The sequence below is a fragment of the Pempheris klunzingeri genome, chromosome 3 (assembly GCF_042242105.1).
Source record: "Pempheris klunzingeri isolate RE-2024b chromosome 3, fPemKlu1.hap1, whole genome shotgun sequence".
Lineage (NCBI taxonomy): Eukaryota > Metazoa > Chordata > Actinopteri > Acropomatiformes > Pempheridae > Pempheris > Pempheris klunzingeri.
Genome location: NC_092014.1, coordinates 7034815 through 7062779, shown reverse-complemented (window position 1 = coordinate 7062779; position 27965 = coordinate 7034815). Strand labels below are relative to the sequence as shown.

The following is a 27965-nucleotide window of genomic DNA, read 5'->3' as shown; positions in this document are numbered from 1 at the left end:
TTTATGTACTGAGTTCCTGCCACATGATTGCCTTATTAGATACTTGCCTTGAGACACAACTAATAAAGTTGCCACTGAGTGTATTATCACCATATAAAGTTGATACAGAGCAACATTGATTTGGAGTCGTGCCTCTGGTCACTTTATTTAATGTGATACTAACATTCACTCCACTTTTAGCTCTGGTTTGGTCTTAACCAACTCCTGAGGTAAGAATCTGGCTCATTAGCTGCTGGACGCTCCAGTATGTTTGTTAGCTACTAACATTGGCTGTCTGCTGTCTGATACTGAGCAGGTGGTGTGAAGCCGCCTGCTGTTTGAGTGAGCCGTGTTGTGGGCTGTAAAACCAAAACAATGAGCTGAAAGACACTAAAACGCTCAGTAGAGCTGCTGGAAACTGCAGGGTTGAGTGATAATTCCCTGTTGCTTCATCACTTAAACGACTCCCTCCACAGTAAACAGTAATCTTTTCCATTGTAACATAAAAATATTGACAAGTGCAGCTGAAAATTTTACAAAATAGTGAAGACAATTTCCTAGAGCCACAGATGAAGTCTTTAAATTGGTTGCTTTGCCGGAATTCAATCACATTCAAATCAGAATGTATTGACCGGTCATATTGTTGCTGATTTCTGTTGGTTGACTAATTGACTAATCAAATATCTATTGCAGCGCTAAACCTAACCAGTGGTTTAACTGACTACAAACAAACGGATGATGACTTTCTTCTATGTGACTTGGTATAGAAGTATAAAAAACACCAGGCTCTGTGGAGGAAAGAAACTCATTGTGGATCATTAATTTCCCTGTTTTTGTTCAGGCTTGTTTGGTCACTTGCTACAGTTTTGGTGTTTTGTTCCAATCTTCTAGGTTGACTCCCCACCCCGACTACAACAGAAGTCCAAAATGGCCGCTGGCAACGTGGGAATAAGGTCATTTACAGTTCAGCCCTGTCATTCTCTGCTGTTCCCTTCATGTTTACAGGACAAAATAATGGGAACAAGGAGTGTAACCGTAGCATTCTTGTCAAGGTGATACTTAGAATATGCCTCAAGTTAAGTCCAGGCTATTGTGGTACATCTACTGGGATGTTGGTGAGAAATAGAAGACATTGGGACACAAATGAACCATAATTCATGCAAGAACAGGAGCTGTGTGTTTCTGTGTCTGCGTATTTCTTAGAGAAGTCTCTAATTTGACCGTCTACTGTTTCTGCAGGAGAGGGAGGGGACGAACAATCTGCCTATTGTGTCACAGAGGAGAGGAGAGGAGAGGGATAGGATAAGAGGGATAAGACTTGATATCTGCAGCTGTTCATCTTTAATGGCGGGAGCAGGAGAATAAACACAACCAGGAGAGGAGTGTTAAAGATAGAGAGAAAGACAGCACAGGGGAGAACATGGAGCATAAGAGAGACTCGTCTCATTCCTCTGTTAAAGTTCATTGACAGGAACACTTGTGCAACCTTATCACATAACACAGCATATGACCAGTATGAGCCCAAACCCTCACCCCTCTCCCTCTGTCACGTGTACATTAGGACAAGGCATTCTTCAGCTCGCTCTACACTTTCTTTCTTCCTTATTCTTTCTTTCTTTTCCCTCATCTCTCCTCCTACTTCTTGCTCACACAGTGTGATCCAGCTACTGTTCAACCGTCAGCAGTCTGACTTGGTTTAGTGACAGGGTTGTCATTAGTCATATATACATCTGAGAAAAAAACACTTTCAGTGCTCATGTCATGTAATTGGTGCTTTTCTCAAACTTTTTTGTATGTAAAATATTTTCTAACACGTGTATGAAGGTGAGACCATGCTACAAGAAGGAGAGGGCGACTGTCTTTCCAGCATACGCACATTTATACAGGTTAAATGCAGGATTGTGTCCTCTATGATCCTCACAATTTCCACAGGGGCCGACATAGGCCAACCAGAGTCTCTTCATGGCTCCACAGTTAAATCCACTATGTGGGTCAACTAGCTGCTCCATGGGTCAATGTTAATATGCACTCGTGGGCTGTAGTGTCAGAACAAAGCGGGCCTGCTCTGTGGTCCTCAAGGCCTGGATTCATGGCTGATTTCACAGTTTACAGTCGTCTGCAGCGTGAAGGTCACTGCAGCATGATATCTTTGAGGTTTTCCTGCAGGATGGTGTCCTTGACGGCGTGAAAGACAAAACGGATATTTTCTGTGTCTACAGCAGTGGTAAAGTGGTGGAAGAGCGGCTTCCCTCGGTTCCTCCTCTTGCGGCTGAACGACTGCACCAGGAACGCCTGGAAAGAGCAAAGCAGGGACGCTTAAGTAACCAGGTGACAGTCAGCTTTCTATAGTAATCAGATTTTTCTTAAATGTCTATGAGAAACCCTTGCTGTAATTCAGGTAGGGATTAGACAAAACAAGGTTTCCCCAGCTAGTTTTCTTCAGAGGAAAGTCGATCTCTTGGCCGGTGACCAGGTTTCTAATTTGCTTTTTAAATGTAAGCATGTGCAAGCTCTGTGTTTTTGGTGTGTGCGCGTGTGTGCATGTACCTGTACATCCTCTAGCCTGCGTGGGTCTCCTCTGAACTCGGGAAAGTTCTTGCGGATGTCCACTGTGCGAATCTTTTCCACCAGCAGGTCTGTTTTGTTGAGGAAGAGGATGATGGACACGTTGAGGAAGAGCTTGTTGTTGACGATCGTCTCAAAGATATTCATACTCTCCACCAAACGGTTTGTCCTCCGATCCTCCATTAAGACCTGCAATCACACGTACACACACACACACACACACACACACAGACAGGTTTTATCTGTGCACCAATTAAGGATTCATTCGTCATCATATGACTGCTGATTTGAACCGAAGCCACGACTGAGGGAACAATCAAGTTTCCAAGCCAACCACAAAGAGAGCTTTGTGTAAATCTCAAACGTTGTGTCTCTCTGATGTTTCTCATCTATTTCGTAATTCTGAAAGTCAAGAGAATAATCATCACACTGTCTTTACACCAACGTGTGTGCTTGAATGGTACCTGATCGTACTCCGACGATGAAACCATGAAGAGTATCGACGTGATGCCGTCGAAACACTGAAACCACTTCTGCCTCTGGGACCTCTGACCTCCGACATCCACCATCTTGAAAGGAATCTTCTTGATGATAAAGTCGTGCTCGACGATGCCTTTAGTCGCTTTCCTCGCAAACAAAATGTCCTGCTTGCTTGGGATATAGTTCTAAAAATAAAAAAAAAACGGAGGGGGGGAATAAACTTTGTTTTACAAGTTGAAAGAGGTGAAGAAATACAAAGAGCACTTCAGATTTAACAAGTCACTGTGACTCACCAGTTGACCAATACGATCCAAGTTATCCAGGAAGTATTTGACTGACTCACTCTGTAGGCAGGAAGAAAAAAAAATCAATTGCAGATGCAAAATGCAATCGAGTCATCTTATTAAACATTAACCAACCTTAAAAGACCCAAATAATCCGGTTACAACACTTCTTCTAAACAATTTCATTTCTTGTATTTCTTCCTTATTTAATTCACATTTCATGGAAGCTGTCATACTGTTATTGACTTAATAATACATCAATCGATGTCTTCTACCAAATCAGGAACAAAGGACAGAAACCATGTGACCCACCATAATCATATCAGCCCAGTTATATTTTTTGTAACATACTCTTTGTAACATACTTGTAAAGCTACTTTTATAGGCAGGTTTGACGCACAGTACTGTATTCTGAACTTATGTAACTCATACTCGGAACATTGTTTATCAGTGTATCACCTCACAATCATACCTGGTGCACTTGTTCAGATTGCCGCACTGCGACTAACACAACTCTATAAAGTTCTATAAAGAGACATTAAAGCTGCACTCATCAGTATTTTTATATTAACAACATATCAAATCAGAAGCACAATCGGTTTTCTTGGCCAAGCATATGTACACATACGAGGAGTTTTTTTCCGTTGCTCTCAATGTACTTCCATAGAATAGACATACAGTTAAAACAAGGACAACAAGAGTAATTTGCTCACAAATTACAAACCCAGCGAGAATTATCACCCAACTTTGTCCTCAGTATGTTTGTCCCAAGTATTTTGGTGTCTTTCAGTGCATTATTTTGCTTTTCCCACAAACATCATTAGGCTTGTTTCTAGCAGCAGTTGGTTTTAATGAAACAGCTCTGATGTATCCTGCCTGTCCAGAGCTAAATAGCAGGCAGACAAAGAGAGCGACTAGCTGGTGAACACAGTGGAGCATTTAGGAGCTAAAGAACCAAACATTTCCCTCAGGAGTTGGTAAAAGGAGAGTAAAAATTTGACATAAATTCATCAAATTGGCAGAAACACGACTCCAAATGAATGCTAATTTGGCTCTGTGTCTGCTGGATGTGTACACAGGCAACAGTTGACTAACACATTTGCCATAATAACTATATAAGGTGAAAATATATCAGTGTTTTGTTTCCTGCATGTTCTGCTACCCCTGTCAAGTAGCCAAGAAACTACTTAACTAGACATCTCACACATAACAAATATTTCCACCAACACACAGACCTTTTTAATCTTCAAAGTAAGAAACCAGCACATATTGAATGAGAAGCGTTCAACACATTGGATGACGGGTAGGGAAGGATTTCAGTTTTTGTAATTTAACTTTGACAGAAATGGACTTCCATTAAAATGGATTTCAGATCATTTGTGTTGTGTTTGTGCAGAAAAGGGCAGAAAAGAAACGAGGAAAACATCACATGTATGTGGAGACGTGGACCACAGAGACTGTGAGACTGTGCAAACAAAGCTAGAAGTGAGAGAACTTCAGTGTCGGCTGAATTATATAATAATTGACATATTTCTTCCAGTACATGAAGTCCTGATTCCACTCATAAGAATCAAACATGTCCTGACAGTCTTCATGAGAAAATGACTTTATTAAACAATTACAAACATCAAACACGATAAGCATCTGATTTTACCTCCTGACTGACAACATCCACTGAACCAGACTGGGACGGACTCTGAGTTTATTTTTATTTGTGTTTGGAAGAAAGAAATCAGAGCTACAATCAGCCCAACAACTCTGATGAGTGTCCCTGCAATGATCATTTGGAGTGTTTTTAACTACAAGTCTATATACTTGAGATTTTTGCTGATTTGGAACACACACCGATCGTTTTGCATGTCTTTTTCCTGCTGTTTAAGGCAGCCATTGAGTTCTTCTCATTTCCGTACAAATTGAAAATCAATCAGCTGACTCTCCAAATTGAGTTGTCTAATCCATCACAGTGAACATAAAGTCTGCGTTCCTTTTTGTCAGTGCTAAGCTACTGTTGAGTGGTTTTGTGTTTTATCTGCAGGATGATCTTCACCGTCGGGTGACAGATTTCGGAAGCTGCTAAATTATTTTTATGCTGTTCGGAAATGAATGGAAACCGGTGGGTGTCTGGGAAAGCAGCAAATGTAGATTCAGTTTTCTACATCACAGCAGAATGATTTACAAAATGGTTTGGTGTGATGTTAAGCTGTGTATCATTTAATTTGTGGTAAATGGGGTGAAACTTGCTTCAAACGTTGGTCTGTAATTCAATATTTTTGGGATGAAACAATAGTTGTACAGTTCGACTTTATACTTATGATTCTCAACAACAGTTTAAAAGTGAATCTCTCTCTTCCTCCCTCTCTCTCTTTAAAACACACACACACACACACACACACATTCAACAGGAAACAGCTGTGTGTGTGAAAACAGCAGGGTGAGACATGGGGGAGGGAGGGAGGGATTAGCGAGTCAGACAGAATCCAGATACAGTCATTTTAGCACTACCATCACACACATACACACATACACACGGACACACACACACACACACACACACACACACACTTGGGCCTAACCACAATATATCATTATTCCTCTATAAACCCGTGTTGACGACAGCGTTTCCCAAACTTTGCACATTTTCAGTTTCTGTCACGCTGGTTGAACAGAATCAGTGAAAACTCCCCATGTGGCTGTTGTGAAAGATGTGAAATCATCTCTGTCGGCCATGACATGTCGCGTAAGAACCAGGAAACGTGCCCCCTGTGCGGGTGAGATGTAACCCCGTGACCCAGCCGCTGACCTACAGTGTCACAGCAATAGGAAACACAAAGCCGGGGACTCCGATTGGTTCAGCTGGACGTGAACAGGAGGAGGGGCTGGTCGCAGGGAAAAGCAGGGAGAGGGGAATTCCCAGAGATGAAGGGATACGCAAACACAGACAGAGACACAGGCACACACACACACACACACACACACACACACACATGCACACATACGTCAGCAGAAATTTAACAACCTCATCGTGTGGTGGTGGAATAAAACTAAATATCAAAATCAATTAATATTATTAGGCCAAAGATGAGTTGTAGTCTGGTATAATGCAGATCTACAAGTAGTAAAATTGTAAATTATAGCTTTCCGAGTGTGTGTGTGTCTGGATTTGTATGGGAGTGTGTGTGGTTGAGTAAGGCTGGAGGAATGTCTCCATTCATGGCGTGTATGGGCAGATTAGGGGCTTTATTACAGCAAAGACCTGAATAAGCTCACATTATGCAGTGTGTGTGTGTGTGGTGTGTGTGTGTGTGTGTGTGTGTGTGGCCTCAGGTATATGTGTGCCACGTGTGTGTGTGTGTGTGTGTGTGACTGGATGCCACTGTTGTTTGACTGCTGCAGTCCTTTAACCACAAACTACGCTGGTATAGTAACTCACCTGGTGAATATAATGAGTAAACACTTAGGGATCTGACTAATACTACTCCTATTTTCATTATAGATTAATCAGCGGATTATACTTCAATTAACTGAATAATCTTTTAGTCTGTCAAAGTGACATCTTCAGATTTCTTGCTTTTTTCAATAAAAACTACATTTAATACACCAGTAATCAATATATCTACTTATTGCGATACACTGTTCATACATGTATTTGTTTGTTGTATATATGCTTTAAGAGTAACTAATATTTCTATAATTGTAGTTAATTTTTGGATTTTTGTACGCCAGGTTAATTGCTGAAAGTTGCTGAAAGTCCAGCAGTCAAGCAGTCAGACACGTTTTAAACAAACCGCCAAGTTAGCCAAACTTATTTGGAAGAGAAAACGAGGGCGAGCAGTAAAGTTAGGACCCAAACTGGCTGATGTAAACATCCGTCAGTTTATAGACAGACTTCCCGGTTCAGCCTTGACCTGCTGTACTTTCTGGGCAGTGAGGCATCATTACCAACATTTTGGGTGCACTCACTCACTGTTTCACTTCAAGAAAAGAAAAGTCTCTTCTACTACTCTTGCTGTGTTTCCAGATCTCAGCAATTACTTTGGTGAGAGCAACTGATAGAAATGATGGCAAACACCATGAAAATAAGACTTGACTCCTTTCATTTTTAAACCAAAAGAAATGTGATTACTTTTTTGGTTGTTATGGGGGAATGTTTGACCCATCAAACACATGCGCACACACTCACATACACGAGGAAGAACTGTAGGAAGGGAAACACTACACCGAAACCACAAAAAAAGATTTTTCCAATCTGTAGATGCTTCCAGACATTTTTTACAGCTTTACATACTGTACATACAGTATAGCCAATGCTGCTTACAACAGCAGCGGCAGACTTCCAGGTTGAAATCTCATACAGTCAACCATATGGGGGGAATGTGTGTGTGTGTCTGTGCATATGTTTCAGCATTTATAGCCTTTATGTGGGGCTTCAAAGTTCCCTGTACAGTACGGTCTCAACTCATACCTCCTTTACTCAGGATGTCTGTGCTGCTGTTGACGACAGTAACAGTTTACCGTCACAGCATGACATACGGCCTTGTTTTTGTCAAGCAGAAGAGATTTTGGTGTTTATATCCCATATCAAACTGTGTGTTATCTGGGTGTGGTGGGAACACAGACAAGCCTGCAAGTAAACAAAATCCATGCATGTGTTCGCTTTCAGTTTGTTTTTCTCTCTCTATCTTCACTTCGCCCTCACTGCGTTTTCTCGCTCTCTCTGCCTCCCCATCCCGTCTTCTCTACTTTCCACTCCTTTTCTTTCTTCCACCCATCTGACTCTCCCTCTCCCTCTCTCTTTCTCCCTCCCTCTCTCTCTGTCAGCCTGTGGCTCAGCTCCAGCCGTGCCTGGGAAAAGCTGACTGTGGTATCCCCGGAAAACCTCTCAGAGAGTGGAGAGAAGGGGGAGGTGGAGAGCATCTAACTCAGCATAATCATTCCACGGTAGACATTTTGGCTTTTCTTTCTTTGAAAGGAGAAGGCTGGTGTTCTTCTATACGTTTCTCAGTATCAACAAATCTCATGACAAGATCAGAACCAACTGCATGTTCGACCATATCTCAGTACTTTGCAGTTTCACTTTCTGGTCTGTGACACACAGCACCCAGGCCTATTTGTCTGTACTAAAGCTGTAAATCTTTAGTAAGGGTTACAGTTATACTTTCATTTACAATTATATACTTTCAAGTGATTTTCTTAAACAGCTGAGTGCTGTCGTTTTCAGAAAATAAGGGTAAAACAGGAGCAAATAGTGCATTTTTGGGACTATTTTCTGCGGCAGCATTTTTAACCAACATCTTATTGCCATAATTATGGTAATTCTGACTATGGGCCATGCTAACTTTGCACTCGCCGCCTGAGTTGTAGAGACTCAGCAACACAAAATGGTAAATGGTCTGTATTTGTATTCTAGTCATTTCGACTACTCAAAGTGCTTTTACATTACATCCACTTTCACCCATTCACACATCATTCATTTTCACACACACATTCACACACTTAAGCTATGCTTCTGGAGCAAGCTGGGGTTCAGTGTCTTGCTCAAGGACACTTTGACACGCTGACTTAGAGGAGCCAGGGATCGAATCACTGACCTTACCATAGATGGACGACCAACTCTTCCGCTGAGCCACAGCCGCCCCATCACTACACAAGCCTCTTACTGTTTTCCACACTAAGTTAAATTTTACATAAATCCAAACAAAAGTAAAAGACAGTGGCCTCTAAGTTAGTATGTTCTTTTGCAGTAACTTTGGAGGAACTTGGGAACTAGAGGGTAGCCGATTCGAGTCCAGAATGGAGCCCGGTACGGACTGTGGACTGGTAGTTGGAGAGGTGCAAGTTCACCTCCTGGGCACAGTTTGAGCAAGCCACTGAACTCCACTACTTGGCAGCCCATCACTCATCCCTCTCTCCACACTGCATGTCTATAGGTCCTGTGTGTGATGCCTGTATTTCAAGCCTGTGTATAAAATGGAGTGAAAAAGAATTGATAAAGTGATTCTCCCACTGACTTGCCAGGTAACTGCTGTGTATACATGTTTGAGACTGCAAGTCGCTCTTGATTTGGCGAGTGTGCATGTGAGAGAAATTAACAGTCTGTTTACATTGTTGTCTTGTAAGATATATATATGTATGTATACGTATACATACATATACATAACCCCCTACTCAGTAATGCCATGATAATGACACACTGATAAGGAAATAAACATTTTCCTTTAATACACATTTCCATGCACTAGTGAGTATTAACAGGAGCAGTAAGATGTGTATGTGAGACTGACTCAAAATAAACTACTGTGGCCATGTCACCCAGTGCGGCTCACTGATGTGTTTTTAATAGTTTTTAGACAACAACGGAGGTCTATGGCACTGAGGAATCAACTGTATCAGACTTTACACGGACAATATGTGCTCCTTTTGGTCTTCTCGTGGAATTTGTTGACAAAAAGAAAAACAAAGAATATCACCGGCTTTATCCTTTAAGTCAGAGTGATGTCCGCAAGCCTGTGCAGCTGTGCTGTACGAGCTTTATCACTCCAGATAAGACAAGGCAGTCTGACCCAAAGCTGTGCAATGACATCCCACACACACTAACAGTATGTTAAGTGAAAGAGAGACGGAAGTGGCTTCTGTCTGACTCTTAGATTGTTTTGTCACTGATAAACGTGTAACGGGGTAAAAGGTCAAACTTACAGCTCTGAACGCAAAGTATATCTGCTGTGTCACTTATAATGAAGTAGAAATAAACCAGCTTCTACACTAGCTGCTACAGCCAATACTAACGGCACTGACAACAAGCCCGGCTGGTGATGGCTGTTGTGAGACATTCACAATGCAGACAATATGGTTAGTGATCATTTACGACGTTCTGCTGAACCATTAAGTGTAATTAACAGTCTGTCTGGCCCTTCACGGCATATGCGTAGACACTTATAGAGTTACTTGTTAAACCAAATGGTTCTGCAGCCATTCTGTTGTTCATAAATTGTTCTTTAAACTACATTGAGTGGCTGCTTTAAACTAGGCACTCCTCAGGCAGTATAAGAAGATATGAACTCAGACGTCTGTAAAAGAAGAATGGTCTGACCTGAGATGGAGAGAAGGAGCTACCAGTCATCTGATGTTATTCTTTCTAGACCTGTATTTTTTTTATATGGACTATTTAAGCATTTCAGTATAATTCAAACCTGCATTACTTGATTGTTTTGGCACCTGGGGGCATTTCAACAACTCATCACTGACATATATCATCTTTTGAAGTTGATATGAGTTGGCAAACAGTTAAAAACATCATTTGAGTCCAATAATCTGTCTCTTTGAGCTCCTGAGAGTATGGAGAATAAAGAAAATATAGAGCTCTTTAGCTGCTAAACGCTCCACTGTATTCTTCAGCTGGAACAGACACTGATGAGAGTAAACCAATACAATAACGTCATGGGCTGTGACACCAAAATATCGATTTAAAGGTTTAAAAGAACAGCCAAGTTGGTTAATGACGACAAGCAAACCCTTTCACATGCAACGATTTGATGCCTTGATTAGAGCAGCTTTAAGGCTACACAAAGATTTAAAACATCATATACGCCTCTTTTATTGGCCTAAATTACAAAGTGACACTACAGCAGGGACAAGCTCTCAACTGACTTGGCATAAATGTGTCCTATCTGATGTGAAATTGCCCTAAATTGTATCAAATAAAATTAAACTCAAGGGCAATTAATGAATTGTAACTCAGGGCACGCTCAAGAAGTGGTCCATTGAGACAGCCCTGGATTCACCCCCTTACTATTCACTAGCTCCATCCAAATGACTGACTGATAACAAAACAGTTTGGTTAAGATGGTGCAGACAAAAATGATGATGATATCGAGGCTTTCAAGTCATCAAAGGTCAAGAAATGTACTGCATCTCAGTCTGATATTTATAAAAGCAAAGCTGCCATTTCATTTTGTGCTATTGTCACTATTATGAAAATAAAACACTGCTTTATTTTCCATCTATTCAGTGTGATTAGTTACACAGTAGAAGGTTTGCAGTGTTGCGTGTTAGATGAAACTCTACAGGGCTCCACTTCATTGGCTCCATTTCCACTCAAGAAAAAAATGATTACATTTTTGGACAGTCTCCAAACAAAAAAATGTGAGAAGTAAGTTACACAGAAAAACAATAAATACTCGGTGCAATGCTCCTTCACTGTGACTTCTTTCTTGAGTTGGCAGTTAAAAACATCCAGTTACTTCCTCTGCAGTTGTGAGCCTTGTCAATGATTATTAGCTTTGTGACTCCTGGCTGTAGAAAACCAGTTAATATGCAGACATTTACTCTAGACAACTGAAATCACTCAAGTGATGTGGAAATATCCTGTAAACTGACGGCATACAAAATTATGCTGTCCCACAAAGACAATACGCACTAAACCTTTCTGTTTTTAATATATAAACAAATATTATACCATAGAAATGTGTGATGTCCAAGAAAACAGATTTAATAATTTGCAGTAATGGACCTAAAATCCTAGCTGAAGCACAGTATCTGTATCTTTGGCTGTGGTATGCTGCAGGACTCATCACCACTTTTACTACATCGCTGCCATAGAAAGACAGCTAACTAGACAGCTAAAATAACAGGGCTACATTAAGTGAAAGATAGCTCGTGAGATAGCCGCAGCTTTTTTTGGGTGAAATAATCAGCCAAAAAAGACATTAAATGAAAGCAGTAGTTACTGTGCTCAGCCTTTGTAGTGCAGTGCCATGGCTGCAGGAGGTACAAATTGGGTAAACACACAGTGCAAGGTTTTTTTCCTATTTTTTATAAAAGGTTTTTTGGCAGTATTCCTCAGTTTAACAGCTCACACTGGAATGAGACAGAAATGATGGAGAGCAATTGTGAATTCAGTTGCAGGATATTCTTTGGCGTGTGCTATAGAGAAAAAAGGAGGCCTTACATCTTTTAACCAGAAACAGAGTCGACACAGAAAAGGAAAATTACATTTTCACACTGACAGATTAGGAAAGTCCTGATTGGTCACAGGTCACTCATCGGATAGTCTTTGACTACTGAGACACATCAAATGTGAAGCATCAGGTCAGCCGCTGAGTAATCTGATGACTGATGATGACTCTTAGTCAGTGAATAAGCTGAAGGCTAATGTGACGTGTCATGAGAGGATTTAGCATAAGAGCTTCATTTTCAGACTGACAGACTTATAGAGAGTTTGTGATATGCTACATAGAGTGAGTGGGCTGCTGCATGAGGGGTTTAAGACATTTTTAAGGATGGTTTGATACTGTTAAAACAGGCCAATACAAATGTAATAATTTATCATTCCAGAACATGAAGACTGAAATCTACACTAATTCTTAAAATATTATGCAAAATGCACTTTTTAATGTCTTTTCAACATAAGTATGTGACCCAGTTGTGCCTACAGACCGCCAAACTCTGAGTAAAGGCTGTCCTCTCTCTTTTTCTCCTGCTCCATCTTTCAGTGTGAAAACAAACTGTTTAGATTTGGCTCCCCTTATGACATCATAAGGGGATCTGTTAAGCATGTGACCTCCTTCAGCAAGCCCACTGTCTCCGCCCACTAAAAACGTCCTAACTCTACCTTGCTGGCCACCATTGTTCTTTCCTCCCTAACGCCTGCTGACAGTATCACCAAGATGTCAAAGGCAAAACCAAAGCAGCAGATTGTCTCGTTCTTTTAAAACAGAGCGTTCACACAGAGGCTGAAAACAGCGGTAGCCGCGATGTCTGCTATGAGAACAATAATGTGTTTTGTGATTTAATGTGAACATTAAACCAAGTAACCCTTTACTAGTAGGACCTCCAAATACAAGTAGGAACTTTAAAATGAGCAGAATATGGGACCATTAAAGAGGAGGTATATCATTAAACTGTCATCAGGAACAGTCATCCATCCATCTACATCATCCATTCCTCCATCCTTAACAAGCAGCCATCATCTCAAATTCTTCATGTGCTGCCAAACATGGTTCAAACCCACAAAACTTAATTGTAAAATCTACTGCAGATCCTGAAATTTCCTGAAAGATACCAAATACGTCTGAATTTAGGGGAAATTAGTAAAACTGATGCACAAGACATCCAAAGTTTGTATACATCCCCAATAAAGACTTGGAGCAAAGTGATACAGAATATTAATACTGATGAAGATGAAATTGAAGCTCCTGAAGAGGAAGTAAAAGGGATAAACTGTATGTTATGGCACTGATCTACTCACCAGTTGGAACTCGGAGCGTCGTGCGTAGGCCCCTTGTATGCCGTTGTCTGCCCAGAGCGCGCTCAGTGCCATCACGTACAGCTGAAACTCACTTGGCTCGACACCCGAGCCGCCCACGCGTCCCTCCCACGACATCACCAGCATGCCCTGCTTCTCGTTCTCACAGCTCTGCCAGCTGATGCCCAGCTTGTCCCGGGCGTCCACCAGGACGCGCATGCCCTGCGTAAACACACAATCAGAGCGTATATGAGCCTGAATGTGGTGAAGTGGTGAAACAGCTGCTTTTTCTAACATCAGCAATACTGTACAAATATTTCCTGACCACACAGAGGAAAAAGATTCATACTGCATGTGCTGCTTCCTGGGAAAAACGTCAAGACCGAGTCTAGCGTTACTGGTAAACATGGAGTAACACACACACTCAAACATATGAATGTGTGGCTGCTGATGGTTTTCTGAAAGGAACCATGTGGACTGATCTGTGTGGGAGGTCTCCTCCAGAGTGATCAAACTAACCAACACACACTCAGTGTTTTATATCTGTGTCTCCTTTTCTCTAGTTTAATTAAACCTTTTTAATCCATTCCTTCTAATTGCTCCAATTCAGCATCTCATGATGTATTTGGCAGAAAATTCAGTTTAAGTCTATTTTCCAAGACAGTGTTTTATTTATGACTTACTACCTCTATCATTTTTATTCTTTTTATTTATTTAGTCTATTTTGCTGCTGTTGCTTGTTGACCTGTAACATATTTTCCTTTCCTCCTGTTTTCATGGCTTGATAATACACTGACATCTTAAAGTTCAACATCTGCTGTATTATCAGAGCCTGTTTGCTTCATGTATTGATTGAAACAACAGAGGAGCTAAGAAGCAAACAATATCAGTGAACTACAAAGTGTTTCAAAGGTCACGGTGGGTTAAGGGATGTGAGTATATGTGAGTGGTGTGTATATGTGTGTGTGTGTGTGTTAGTGAGTCATGACCACCTAGCCCTTGTGCAATAGTCTAGTCCAAGTCTGGTCAGGTTTATTTGTACAGCTTAATATCGCACTCAATGAGCTTTACAGGCCCACAACAGCTGCCAACCCAGCTCAACCTTGTCTCTACAAAGACGGGGAAAATCCTCTAAAAAACCCTCAGTGAGGAAAAAATCTGGAAGAAATGTCAGACATAGAAATTCAAAGAGAGATCCCCTCCGATGTGGAACAGGAGGCGTGGTTGTGAAAAAGGCAATTACAAGAAAATAAAAGGAAGACGTGACTGTTAATAGAATTTCTCACTCATGCCGCTGCTATGAGTGTGTGTGTGTGTGCAGTCTGACTCAGTGCTGTGGTGTGTCTTTAAGCCTGTCCGATTTTCTGATTTTGTTTTTACAGTAAAATGAGTAAGGCTGACAAAAACAAACAAGTGTTTAACACAAAGACACACATGTAACCATAATCTGACACAGATGCAGATCGAACAGCAGCGTGCAGGCAGTAAAAAAAAACAAACAAAAAACCAACAGAGTCACTGTGAGTGAGCTTTGAGCCGCATCCACTCACGATTTACATGTAATCATCTCCATTTTTTCTGCCCGTCAGCCAACTTTAACCTCATCAGTTTAATGATCTGTGTGTTTGTAGCATGATGTTCAACATGATAGTCCTGTCTGTCTCTCTTCCTGTATGCCTGGGTGTCTGTCTGGCTGTCTGTTTTCCTGCTGATCAGCCTGTCTATCTGCAATAAATCATCTTCATTTCTACACCACAAATATTAAAACCAAAACAAGCTGACCAATTCTGTCCTGTTCAAAAGTGCCCTTCAAATTATTGAAAAGAAATGCATCCATCTTTTGCCCAAATTTAGAGGCAACAACGGAGTATCCTTCTCATACTCTTACATGAGATGGTCGTTTTTTTAATTGGGGCATTCAGGTGAACCTACTCAACTTAAATAGGCGGGAAATATCACATACTCAGGTTATTTTAAGCAGATAAACATAAACTTCTAGACCAGTGGAAAAACTATTATGGAATTCATGCTGTCCTTTTTCTTTACAGATAAAAGGGGGGCTTCTATCCTGCTGTTCAAGTGAAATTTCACAACTCCTGTAATAAAGTGGAGTGTAATTTACCTTAATCCTAGTTCACCCCTGGTGTTGAAACATTGCTGTCAATTTGATGAGGACTTACAGCTGATAAGGACCAGGTTGAGCCTTTGTAGACTGCGTCCTTTGAAAGATGGACTGTCTGTAAAGGGCCAGTCGTACTAGAGACGAGGTGGTTTGTATGGCGCGTTGTCGGTTCACGCCACACCACAACATGAAAAGTGTTTATACTGGGAGTGGTGGCCAATCGGCTTATCAATTACACATGAATGCTGGATCGATGGCTTTGGAAAGTTACACAGATGGTCGGACACTGCACCCCTAAAGCCATCGTCAGAAAGGTGTTGAAGGAGGGTGTTTCCGACAAACACTCCAAAAAGCCAAAACATGGAGACCAATACTATGGAAAAGAGGGGTTGCGAAACATTATTAAAGGCGAAGCAGACTTTGAGAAAAGACCAACTCTTATTGGCAATAGTCTCATTAGTATGTGACCACATGAAAACCACGAAAATGTCTCAACTGGTAGCCTCACAGTCACGACGTGGTGAATGGCATTATAAGCAGTCGCCTATGGTGGCAGCAACTGGGACTGAAGATTGCTCTGTTTCATTAATCACTGTTTTACAATTCGAAAGGAGGTGCTTTCCTGTATTAATGTTATCCTCCCCATGAACTGCCTCAGCCTCCGCCTCCAGCACTGTGCCGGCCTTTCCACTCAAAATATGGGGAGATAGAGGACATACAAACTGTTATTCTGCAGCATCGAGGCAGGTAACCAGCCTCTCCTCCTGTCCTGTAACAGGGCTCCGACTTTATTTTCACTGTCAGTCGTTTTCTCGATTAATCGATTTGTTGTTTGGTCTATGAAATGTCAGCACACGGTGATAAATGTCGAGCAGCGTTTCCCAAAGCCCAAGATGACGTCCTCAAATGTCCGGTTGCGGACAAATGTTTTGTCAACTAATGGATTAATGGATTAATAGTTGCAGCTGTAACCTGTAATACTAAGCATTTAGTAATAATTAAGCTCTTCAACCCGTACAATTCAAACGGTGTTGAAACCCACAGAACTTAATTTCTAACTCCAGCTGTGTGTTGAGTTTTGGGGCTTTAATACGATGAAATGAGGAGCTGCACTGAGCTAATAAAGAATGACCCGTTTATGAAACCAACAGCGTGGAATAATTTGATTGTTCCAACCTTAAAGCTACTTAATGGGAAAATTAAAGGAAACGGGATGATAAGCGGCTAAGAAAGAGGCAAAGACGTAACCGCTTGTAAATTAGTTCATCATTAATTTCCAAAAAGAAAGAAACAAAATTACACTTGAGTTAAATTGGGACACAAAGTTTTTTAGTTTCATTTAAATTTATGAGGAATAAATAAATCCACTTTGATGAGGATTATGCCAGAGATTTATCCCCTACTGCTGGAGCTATAATTACTAAGATTCAAACAGTGGGAAAACACCTGAACTCCACCTCTACATTATTTATTTCTGTAAGCCTCATTGGGCTTCACACCTGTATGCTTTTCTTCAGCTGTTTCATCTGCCTTCCTTCCCGCTTTGTTCTCTTTCTATATAATTTGGTTCCCATGAAGGAGGGCGACGGGGGCGAGGTCCTCTCCACAGGTGAGGCTGATCCTCCACCGACATCCCAAACCACATAAACAACTGTTCAGGTAACGTCCAACTTTAAAACACCCACGTATCTCTGCTTTATTAGTGGAATCATGGTCAGTTTATAGTGTCATGTTTACATCCATTATAGTTTACTTTGCACATGCAGTGTTGATGTGTTGTTTAACCACTGGTTCCTGTATCTTCGTTCTCAAGGCCTTTAGTGGCCAATGAAGTGTTTTCTATTTATGATATATTTTACATAATTTCACATTACGTAAAATATATACGTATATATAGAGCATATGTACAGGAGGACAGTCACTACAAACTCTCAGCTGTCAATTAGTCATTTCTGGAAATAATCATCTGATCGCTGTTTGCTGCTGTTGTATTTGAATGTACACGACTTTTGGGCGGCTCTTTGGATAGTTGGTGAGACAAGACAAGCAATTTGAAGACTTCACTTTGGACATCTTTGACTATTTTCTGACATTTATATGACATTCAATAGAGAGATTAATTGTTACTGCGACTAACCCTACTAGTGTGTCTGATGTTGTTTAATAAGAGGATATGGATTCTCATTTCTATTTCTATTTTTATGTACACATTCTGCTGTATATCTCTGGATGTAATGTGGGCATGGCAGGCACAGATGGTGCCTTTCCAGTCATGTGATTTCTTGCAATTTCTGCCTTTCCTGTGTCCTTCTACACATCAGGCATTGTGTGTTTTTAAAGAAGGTTAGGTGGTGGTCAAATGTGTGTACGGGGTGTATGGGGGGGGGTCTTGTTCACAATGTGAGCCGAGACAGCACCACCACTGTATGCTGGTATTCAGGGAGGGTATTGTGTACGGCCTCGGCTGTGTAGAAGTGCAGCCTCTTATCATCCTTGTCTGGGCTGTGTGGCACTCAGGGCGGATGTGCTCATCCCTCAGGAATAGTCTGGTATTGTTAGCTGGTGAAGGAGGCCCAGCCATGACAGCAAACAAAGGGACAGCACACACACACACACACACACACACACACACACACACACACACACACACACACACACACTTCAGGATAAAAATATGTACTATGTCAACAAACCTCTGTGTGTTAGAGTGAGTATGTGTGTGTCTGTGAGCCTCAACTGTGGGATGAAAATGTCGATGTCAGGACTGCAAATAATGATTATTCGGAATCTGGTTATTTTCTCAATTAATCAACAATGGTTTGGTCCAGAACATGTCAGAAATAGAGGAAAATGCCCATCGTGATTTCCCAGTGCCTAAATTGACATTTGCTTGTTTGCTTCAATGTCTGAAAAAACAGTTTAAAAATTAATTATTTTCACTTATCCACCATTAAAAATAAAGCACAGGACCTTCACATTTGGAGAAGCTGGAACCATTGAACAGTTGACAATGTTAAATGATTAATCCACTGTCAACTTTCTCACTGGTTACCCTTCAACCAATCGACTAACTGATTAATCAACTCTGATCTATATGTCTCCTGCATACCAGTTTCATCCTTTTTGAACTTCAGTCTACATATTTAAGATGGTTTAACTTATTTCAAACTTTCAGGGAAAAGGGAGTTGGTAATTTAAACTTTGGACTCAAGGCTGTAACGTTTCCCTGAAGGCCCTGAACTACTTGTTCTTACCTTCAGTATATTCTCATAGATGGTGTCCCGGAAATCCAGAAGTGCCTTTTTATCAAACTCTTGCCCGTTAATGATGCGCATCTGTTTGAGGAATGTGGACTTTCCGCTCTCACCGGCCCCGAGCAGCAGGATCTTGACCAGCCGGCGGACGGCTCTCCTCTCCCGGGCGAGCATCGCGTCTATCTCCCGGCTCCTGCGCCGCGCCTCCCGCTCCTGCGCCGCGTCCCTCTCCCGGCTCCTCTCCTTGCTGCTGCCCGGGTCCCTGCTGGCCTCGGCCGGGAGCAGGCAGCGGCTCAGGGTGCGGACCACTCCCGACATGGCGAGTCGTGGGAAAAGTTCACCGAAACTTCAGTGGGAAAATGTTCATTCTAGGATGTGACCTCTGGGGTGGAAATGACCCAGTCCGCTTACATCCACTTGATAAATAAAACGTGTTCAGTGAGTTCAGTAAAGTCTACATTTATGTTTAATGGGTGAAGCAGTTATCTAGTCCCCAACCGGCAGACAACCCGTGTCCATCTTGGTTAGACCGCGCCATCAACAGAAATCAATCTGGATAGAGAGGAAACAAAGTCGGTAAATGTTGCAAAAGTTTACAAATAATAATAATAATGAAATGCTTGAGTCCGTCCTGGGCATAAAAAAAGATCTAAACTTGATGAGGAGTCGGTCCATCCATCCAGAGCAAAACAATAGTACAAGCAATGCGAGGACGCACACGCACGCTGGGACAGCCCATCCAAACTCTCCAAACACAGCCAGCGGGTTTGTGAACTTGGCCAGCGGAGGGAGAGCAGCTCCTCCGGGCGGTGGTGGGACGGTCACACTGACGGGGGGGGCACCGGGGCTCTACCGGGGACCACCGTCAGGGGACGCCCGCGGACACTACACGGAGGGAGGGACACCCACCTGAGAACTGGGGTGAACAGCGAAGTGAGATATACAGATATAATGTGGGCTACATTTTATTTAACTATTTTTCGGTGAGTGGATATTTTCTAAAATTTGTTTGTCATTTTTTGTTATTGGAGCTTCTGTCATTGCAGGAAGGTGGCTTCCTGTGATCCAAACTTAATACAAGTATTTAAAAAAAATTAATAAAAATAAAAAACTGATCGAATATCCAAATAAGGCACGAGTACAACTATAAAAGTGTGGTCCAAATGAAAAATTTTAAACTAAATACAACACAGCTGCTAATTCTAACACACCGCGAATAAAACACAACAACTATAAATTAACACATGTAATAGAAACAAAATGAGCACAAAGAGTGTGCATACAAACGACAGGCAATAATTACAGTAACACAGCTTTGTTTGAATATTCAAACATCCATGTTAGGTTAACAGTAAAGGTCAAAGGTCAAGACCACACCTGAGGTTTATCAGCTGATACACATAAATAAATCCTCATTTCTACTGACTAACTGCTGTTTAACTGTCTGGAGACCCACTGTTTTATTTTCCACTATAGTTTTGGCTTTGTAGAAACCAGCAGTTTAAGTAATTAAAGTTTTATAATTAGCAGACGACACTGTTAATATATTTTTCAGTATATCAGGTGACTCAGGTTGGATTTTGATCAAATAATTTTGCCAAGAGGCTCAGAAACTAGCCCTTATTCCCTAGCTGAAATACTTACCATGCCCCAAGTTTACTGTAAATTGGGATAATATGATGAAAAACAACTTTGTTTGAGGATGTTAGTGTAAAATCAACTGCAATGTCAAAGGTATCAAAACTAGATTTTGACGCACGGCTCCTCCACAGAGCCTTAAGATCAGGTAAAAATACAAGAGCAGGTCATTTACCATTTCAGCTTTTATTGCATTACCAAACAAATTTGCAGTCAAAGTCAAATTATCACAAAATATTCCCCACACAAACAACCTTGGGGCTTTAGTGGAAGCTGTGAACACCTTCCCCTCTTGGTAATTCAGGCTCTTGTTAAGATTATTAATGCAGGATTATCAGTGAACACCTACATAGATGATAGACACAGTTCTCAGTACTACTGCTGTTAACAGAGGGCAGCATGTGGTCCTGAAAGCAGCAGCAGTGCTTGATGGAAACTGGCAGTGGTCCTAACCTCCGCCCCGTAGCCACCACAGTACGGAGAAGTCTGACCTGATCTTACACCCAAACTACAAATACTTACAAGCCTTTGTTCACTCTTCAGATATCAAGTGCTTCCATTATCTAAAGCTTTTTTACATGTGTCGTAGAGAAACAGGAAATCTGAACGTCAGATTAAAGAACAACTAACACCGATCAACTAATTAATACTTTGAACAACTTGGTGACTCCCAGAACCTTTGAGTTGGTGTTTGGATGCCCCGGGGACTCTTTTAGCCCAAACACCTTGAAGATGAGCTGTGACAGCAGTGGGAAGTGATTTGAAAATATTACACTATCCTCTTAATCGCTGCGCAAACTGGCAACGTTCAAACTGTCAATAAATCGCTCTGGCAAGGATTAAATAATGAAAACCATGCTGCAATAACCAGACTCACCAAGCTATGTGTGTGTTTTCCCTCACTGGGAACAGCTTCAATCAACCCAGATATCAGCCCAAATATTAACACAGATTAAAAAAGCAACCGTCTCAATAAAATAGAATGCATTCAGCCGCCAACTATTTCCTCTATCAGGTAAAGTACAGCAACAAAGACTTAAAGTCATTAAGAGGCTCTCCATCAGACTGTGGATGTGCTTTTTTGTTGCAGTTTTCAGGTGTGAACGTGAAGGAGAGCACCACTCTGAGTAAGACTGAACAATAGTCACCATGTACGATGCAGGCTTAAACTGAGAGTCTGGGTTTCTCTCCGAGCTGCTTCCTCAACTAGTGTCTCTTTTCATCATCACAATGTGTCCACACTTTCTCTTCTCTTCTCTGTCAAATAGCCAGACAGGCCAAAGCATCCATGTCTGCATAAACCAGTCAGTGTCTCTGGGAAAATTAAGCCTCTCACTCAGCCAAGGCAACAGGAGACCCTCTGCTTGACAGACTCCCTGCCAGAGAAACTAATCATCCACAGGATCCAGACTGTTTCAGGGCCAGTTTCACTACAAGAATAATCTTCCTCAAACGCACGCCAGTTGGGTCCGCAGACCTTGAGTACTCCAGCAGACTCCTTTCTGCCCACCGACTGTTTGCTGTTAGCAAGATGGTGACTGCGAGCCAAAGGAAGTGGACCCAGCAGAAACTATCCAGCTGGATGAAGCCGCAGACGCTGAGGTGGGAGGCTGTGAGGTCCACAAGAGAGAATCGATTAGAACTGACACATTTTCCTCTTCAAAACATCATCAACATCATCTCGGTTTACTCTTTTCAGTTGTTTTGGAGAGATGTGAGGGAATAAATTACATTAAAAAAGATGCTCAGTTGCTGCGAAAGCCAAGAAAGCAGATGTCATCTAAGTTAGGGAGAACACAGTCAGTGAATATCAATTATTCAGTCATTAAAAATTAATCCAGATGGGTTTTTGGTGTAATATTGCAGTGAATATTCTAAATATTCCACTGTGTTTCCACTCTATTTTCTGTCTTAATTAATCACAGCTGTTTTCTTTTCATGATCAGATCATGCCATTAAACCCACAACAGTAAAAGAAAATGATGAATTGAAGGTTATGAGACCAGCAAACGCATCATCATCAGTAAACTAATGACAAGTATAAAATAGTTTAAAATGCCCCAAACTAAGGAATATTGATATATTTTAGGTACTATCTTATAAAAGCTGCTTTAATTACAGATGGCTAAATTGGAAGATACATTTCTGCAAAGGCTGACATCAGATTTTACTTTGACGCAAATATAAATTCAGAGCCTGAAACATTTACTTCTTCTTCGGAAAATGAACACTTTTGTCAGACAAATGGGAAATGATGACCCCGTATCAGTTTACCACCTTTATAAACCCCATTCACATCTGATTGTGGCATTATTTTAGATGTCAAATCAAAAGTTTTGGTTGCAGTTCTAATGTTCTCTTGACAGAGGGCGCTGTTAGATCAGATTTGAAAACAACAAACAAAGTGCCTGAACTACAAAAATCTGTCTTCTTAAGTCTCAGTTAAAGCAGGAAAGGAAGTGATAGGCGCTGAATGAAGTGCGCGGTCAGCATGTGAGGTATCAGCAACGAAGCAAGGAGAGGCTGTTTAAGTCACGCTCAGAACATCATGTTCTATATTGAGATGATCATGGAGTTTAGTTGTGGAAGACAGGACAGCACACACACACATACACAAACACACACACACACACACACACACACACACTCATAAGAGTAAGTAATTCCATTAAAATGACTCCCTAATTTAAAAATGCAACAGCAGCAGCAGTCTATTGGAGCAGGGCAGTGGACTGTATGCCTGCACGTAATATTTGTGTGTCTGAGGAGGAGCAAGAGAAAAGTAAGCCCAAGATTAAAATTCATCTAGATAGCAACACGCTCCTCTCATGTAATTAGCCTAAAAGCCTTTGCATCAGGCTTGGAACAACACTCACACACGCTCACACACGCTCACACACACACACACTAATGCACGCTGTTTGAATCTGCCTCTACCCACTAATGTTCTACATTCACCTCTTAACACTACTGGAAAAGGCATCTGTGTAATAGCACCATTGCCTTGGTGTGTGTTTTTGTGTTTGTATGAGTTATTTATATGCTAATGAACCTGGAAGGACATGTTGAGTGGTGAGAGTGTGTGTATGTATGCTTTTGTGAGTGTGTGTGTGAGTGGGAGAAGAAGGCAGGAGTTGCTACAGCCGGAGAACAGATGGTAGTGGATGAACCTTGAAGACGTATGTATGTTACCTTTCTGTTTTAAAGCCACAACAGCACGGCTGCAGCTCCATCCTGAACTATGTTTACCCCCCTCATCCTCTTCCCTGTTATTCCCACTTTACTCTGATGAATTATTGTTATTCAGGCACACTGTCTGAATGCCTGTCTGACTTGAGATACTTTGGCACCAAACACACCTTTTGTACCTGACTGAAATGCCAAATGCAGCTGTTAGTGATGATTGACAGGCCCACACTCCAGTCAACGCAACATGCTCTCTCTTCTTCCCTCTCTAATGGCAGAGCTGCTCTCACTGCTCCATGTCAGGAAGATGAGACCCAGTGGGCTGAGTGACAGTCAGTATAGAAGATTTGCAACTTTTGTTACTGCTTCAATTTGATGCTTTTGCAATGTGAAAGGACAATTCTGGTTTATTACAACCTGGGTTTCATTTTTGTAGTTTTGGCAATCTGTGATGACAACAAAGCTCGGCAGACAGACAAAGTTAACAAACTACCTGGTGAACAAAAGTTAACAAACTACCTGGTGAACATACTGGAGCATTTAGCCAAGCCAGATATTTCAAGAGTTTGTGGAGACTGGAAACACGAGCTGACAGGAGAGAGACTTACATTCGCCAGGTGGTCAGAAAGAAGACTCCAAATGAATCATTATGTTGCTCCGTAACTGCTCGATGGCAGTCGACAGCTGTTTGCAAACAAGTTCTCCAAATCACCACAGACTGTATAAGAGAAGTGGACATAGTTTCTGGGTCTGAAAAGGGAGGCCAATGTCTTAAACCTGCATTATTTCTAATGACCAACAGGGGGCGACTCTGCTGGTTGCAAAAATAAGTCAGAATGAATGGAAGTCTATGAGAAAATGACCTGAACTGTCACTTGATTTATTACCTCAGTTTGTGGTCTCAATCACTAGTTCCAAGTGCTAGTCACCACACCGTGACGTTCAGTGAGTAAATTCTGGTCCCATTCAGAGGAAAATAGATGATGAAACAGAGTATGCTTCAGGGCGGGACTACATTGTAACTAACCACTCACTTCTGGCTCCAAAAATCCAAGATGGCGATACCCGTAAAACAAAATGCGAGGCTTCAAAGCGGCAGTCCACAATTGGGTGACGCCATGGTGGCTACATCCACTTCTTATCTACAGTCTACGTTATCAGTTCAAAATGTAATAATGTCTGTGTTGTGTATCTCTGCCCCCAAGTGGCCAAAACAATAATTACAGTGGTTACGGTGTCTGCTCTGAACTTCCATCTAAGCTTACATACTGACTTCCTGGTGCAAGGGTTAGGGTTAGGGGATATTTTCTGTCACTGTCTACACTCACATTGGGCTCTGAAGTCATGACTGCAGTTGTGAAAGTTGTGAAACAGTGACAAAAAAAATTGGATATAACACTACCACAATGCCTAATGTAGTATAGACTAGACTTACATAACTCCTCATGGTGGGATAAAACAAAGCATCAACACTAAATAGTGCTAAACCAAAGTCTTATGGTTCTAATGTTGAATACCCAATACGCAAAGGTAAAAGGTAGCTTAGACACAGCTCTTCAGGACGAAGTTTATTAATTTAGGTTTCACCAATTTATTCTGGCCATATCAACAGACATGCTAATGTTTCGGCCCAGTGGCCTTCATCAGAGCACGGAGGAAAATGGGAGTCATATCACTGATATACAGGAGTTGGCAGGTAATTGGCCTAAAGGGTCACATAGTAATTAACTTCTTAAGGTCCCATATACATCTTTTCTTGACAATAAGACAACAACTAATGTTAGGTTGAGCAGTACCTTTGCTTTGTAGCAGGCCAGAGCAGTAGTAGTAGTAATAGTAGTAGTGGTATTAGCAGTATTAGTAGTATCTTTGGGTTTTGGATTGATGCTTGGACAAATCAAGCATTTTCAAGATGTCACGTTGGGTTAGTTTAGTTTAGTTTTTTGACATTTAATTGATTAAACGATGAATTGATGAATCTGCCAATGGACAATGGACGAAGCTAGAATGGAAATAATCATTGGTTTCTGTTGTAGATTATTATTTATTTATTAATTTATTTATTATTTATTCAGGCAGTGACCACAAAATCTCACTCATTCATTATTAGTCAGTGCACTGATGATGTATGTTTCTTGATATATTAACTATTGACCCAAACATCCAAACTAAACCTTGAGCAGTTTTCCAGGTGCGAGACCATTGATTTGCTCTCAGTGGAGCCAAGGCTCTGGCTGGCTCCTCGCATTAATGCATGTGAACCCTGTCTTTCAACACCTTGCCACCCACCCGCTTTTCCCTGTCTGCAGGCCAAGGTTTTCCATTTTACACTTGAGGCATTTAGCTGGCACTCTTATTCAGAGTGAATTAGCTCGGATGGAACAGCAGAGTGAGCCCCAGCTCCTGTATGACTGAAATAATAAGCAAAAGAAAAAATCAGGAATGCAAGGTCAGAGCCCTCTGCTGTTACCATGCAATTTTCTTTAAAGCAGTCATGTACAGGCTAAGGTGCTTGGAGAGGAAAGGCGAAGGATTTATAAAAGAAAAATAAATGAAAAGGAGAACAAAGACAATGTGATTTGGCGGAGAGATGGTGATGTCAAGTGCTTCTTAGGGACTTAAATTTTATGGAAATTGAGAGTCACTTTGCAGATCTGATTAGGGAGAGAAGATAGTCCTTCCACCATTAGGGAGTCAGTAAAAGAAAAGACTAGGAGGAAGGGATTGATTAACAAGCTGGAACTCAAAAAAGGAGCTTAGTAAAGAAGAAAAGCCTTGTTTTCCCCTTTGCCTAAGATGACACAGCATTGAGAGATCGTGGACAAAAGGAGTGGAAGCGAAGCCTCCATTAGGGCTAGATTTAAAGCCCCTACAGACCCATTGTACACTCACACAGGTGTTTCCACTTAATTTGACTGATAGACCTCTAGACTGTGCTTGTTTGAAATCTCCATCACCCCCTTGTTAGTTTTATTGCACCTGTTAGGGCAATGTCCACCTTTATCATTCACAAGACCTTATTATGCTCTAAACAAACTAGGCCATCCAACTTTTTGCCCATGTCTGACGGCACAAGTGTTTATACCTGTTCCGAATGGCCAAGCTCAAAGATGGAGTGAGAAGCGTGGTCAATACACTCCTCCTGGTGAAATCTCATCGCCTCATCAATCTCTCTCCAAAAATTCTGTGCTTTGTTGTCTCGATGCAATGAATCATACAGATGGAGATAACAGCACGCAATTTTCAGACAGTCCATCTTTTCTTTTGTGGTGTTACAGTCAATTGTACAAACACAAAATGACAGGAAAAAGTTGTTTGAAGAAATTTAAAAAAAGAGTTTGGTAGAGAAGTTAAAAACTTGGATTATGGCAGATCACTGTATAAAGTGGCCATGATTGTCACGTCAAATTATTAGAAGCAGCCCCCAATTCCACAATTCAAAAGGGGGGTTTCAGACACTGTTACATGACCCAACGAGCACTTTGCCTGAAACAGACTGAAGCCTGTATAGACTTATTTCACTACAAACAGCTTTAAGACTTGTCAAACACAGGTGTAACCAATACTATTCATGATGTCTTCATTTCATTTATTTGTTTAAATTCCAGAGCCCTGGTATGTACCTCTGTCACAGCAGACGTTTGGCATGTCATAGCAGGAAAGGCACAGGTGTAATTGTTAACATTAAAAACAACTGCATTCCATTTAGGTAAGCTAGTTGCAGACTCCCAGTATTGTGCATACTGGCTCATTATCTTGGCTCTCTTATCTGACACTTGATGGAACTGAGCCACCATTTCACTGAAATTTGTTTCACCTGCGCTTTTCCTGTTATGACAAGTAAAAATGTTATGAAAAGGTCTAAAGGTTAAGTTTACAGAGAGACTTGCTTATTTCATTATTATCCCTGGGTCCTTATTTACCAAGCTTCCAGTTATTTGAGATGCAAATTAATGTTTTTAAAGTGTTTACAATTAATGTATTGGAATTTACATTCATAGGACGATCCTGATACGTGGGTCTACCTGTGGTTAAGCTGCGGTTTTGTTTACTTCCTTCTTTTGATTGGTCAGTCAAGAGACAACAAGTTCCATAATTAGCGACTGACTGAGGGCAAGGGAAGAGGATGAGCTGTGTGTGAGGAATATTTGCTTGCTCTCCATCTGTTGGTGCGAATACAAGGAAAGCTTGGAGGAGTGTATACATATATATAAATA

General features: G+C 41.3%; 1 protein-coding gene across 1 annotated transcript; it reads right to left on the bottom strand.

Moving 5' to 3' along the window:
• Positions 1–770: 770 nt before the first annotated feature.
• On the bottom strand, positions 771–19665 carry gna12a (guanine nucleotide binding protein (G protein) alpha 12a). The gene is made up of 6 exons (XM_070856392.1): positions 18925–19665; positions 13552–13770; positions 3318–3368; positions 3009–3209; positions 2527–2733; positions 771–2271 (listed from the first exon to the last, which is right to left on the bottom strand). Exons 1-6 carry the CDS (start codon positions 19240–19242, stop codon positions 2110–2112), a joined length of 1158 nt encoding a protein of 385 aa, XP_070712493.1. The 5' UTR covers positions 19243–19665; the 3' UTR covers positions 771–2109.
• Positions 19666–27965: the final 8300 nt, after the last annotated feature.

What these genes read in the sequence shown, in the direction of transcription:
- gna12a (XM_070856392.1), bottom strand. Translation starts at nt 19,242, where the DNA reads ATGTCGGGAGTGGTCCGCACCCTGAGCCGCTGCCTGCTCCCGGCCGAG. An exon ending in GACGCTCCGAGTTCCAACTG is followed by an intron (nt 3,369 to 13,551) that starts GTGAGTAGATCA and finishes TCCTGCCTACAG; the next exon opens with AGTGAGTCAGTCAAATACTT. An exon ending in TGGATCGTATTGGTCAACTG is followed by an intron (nt 3,210 to 3,317) that starts GTGAGTCACAGT and finishes TTTTATTTTTAG; the next exon opens with AACTATATCCCAAGCAAGCA.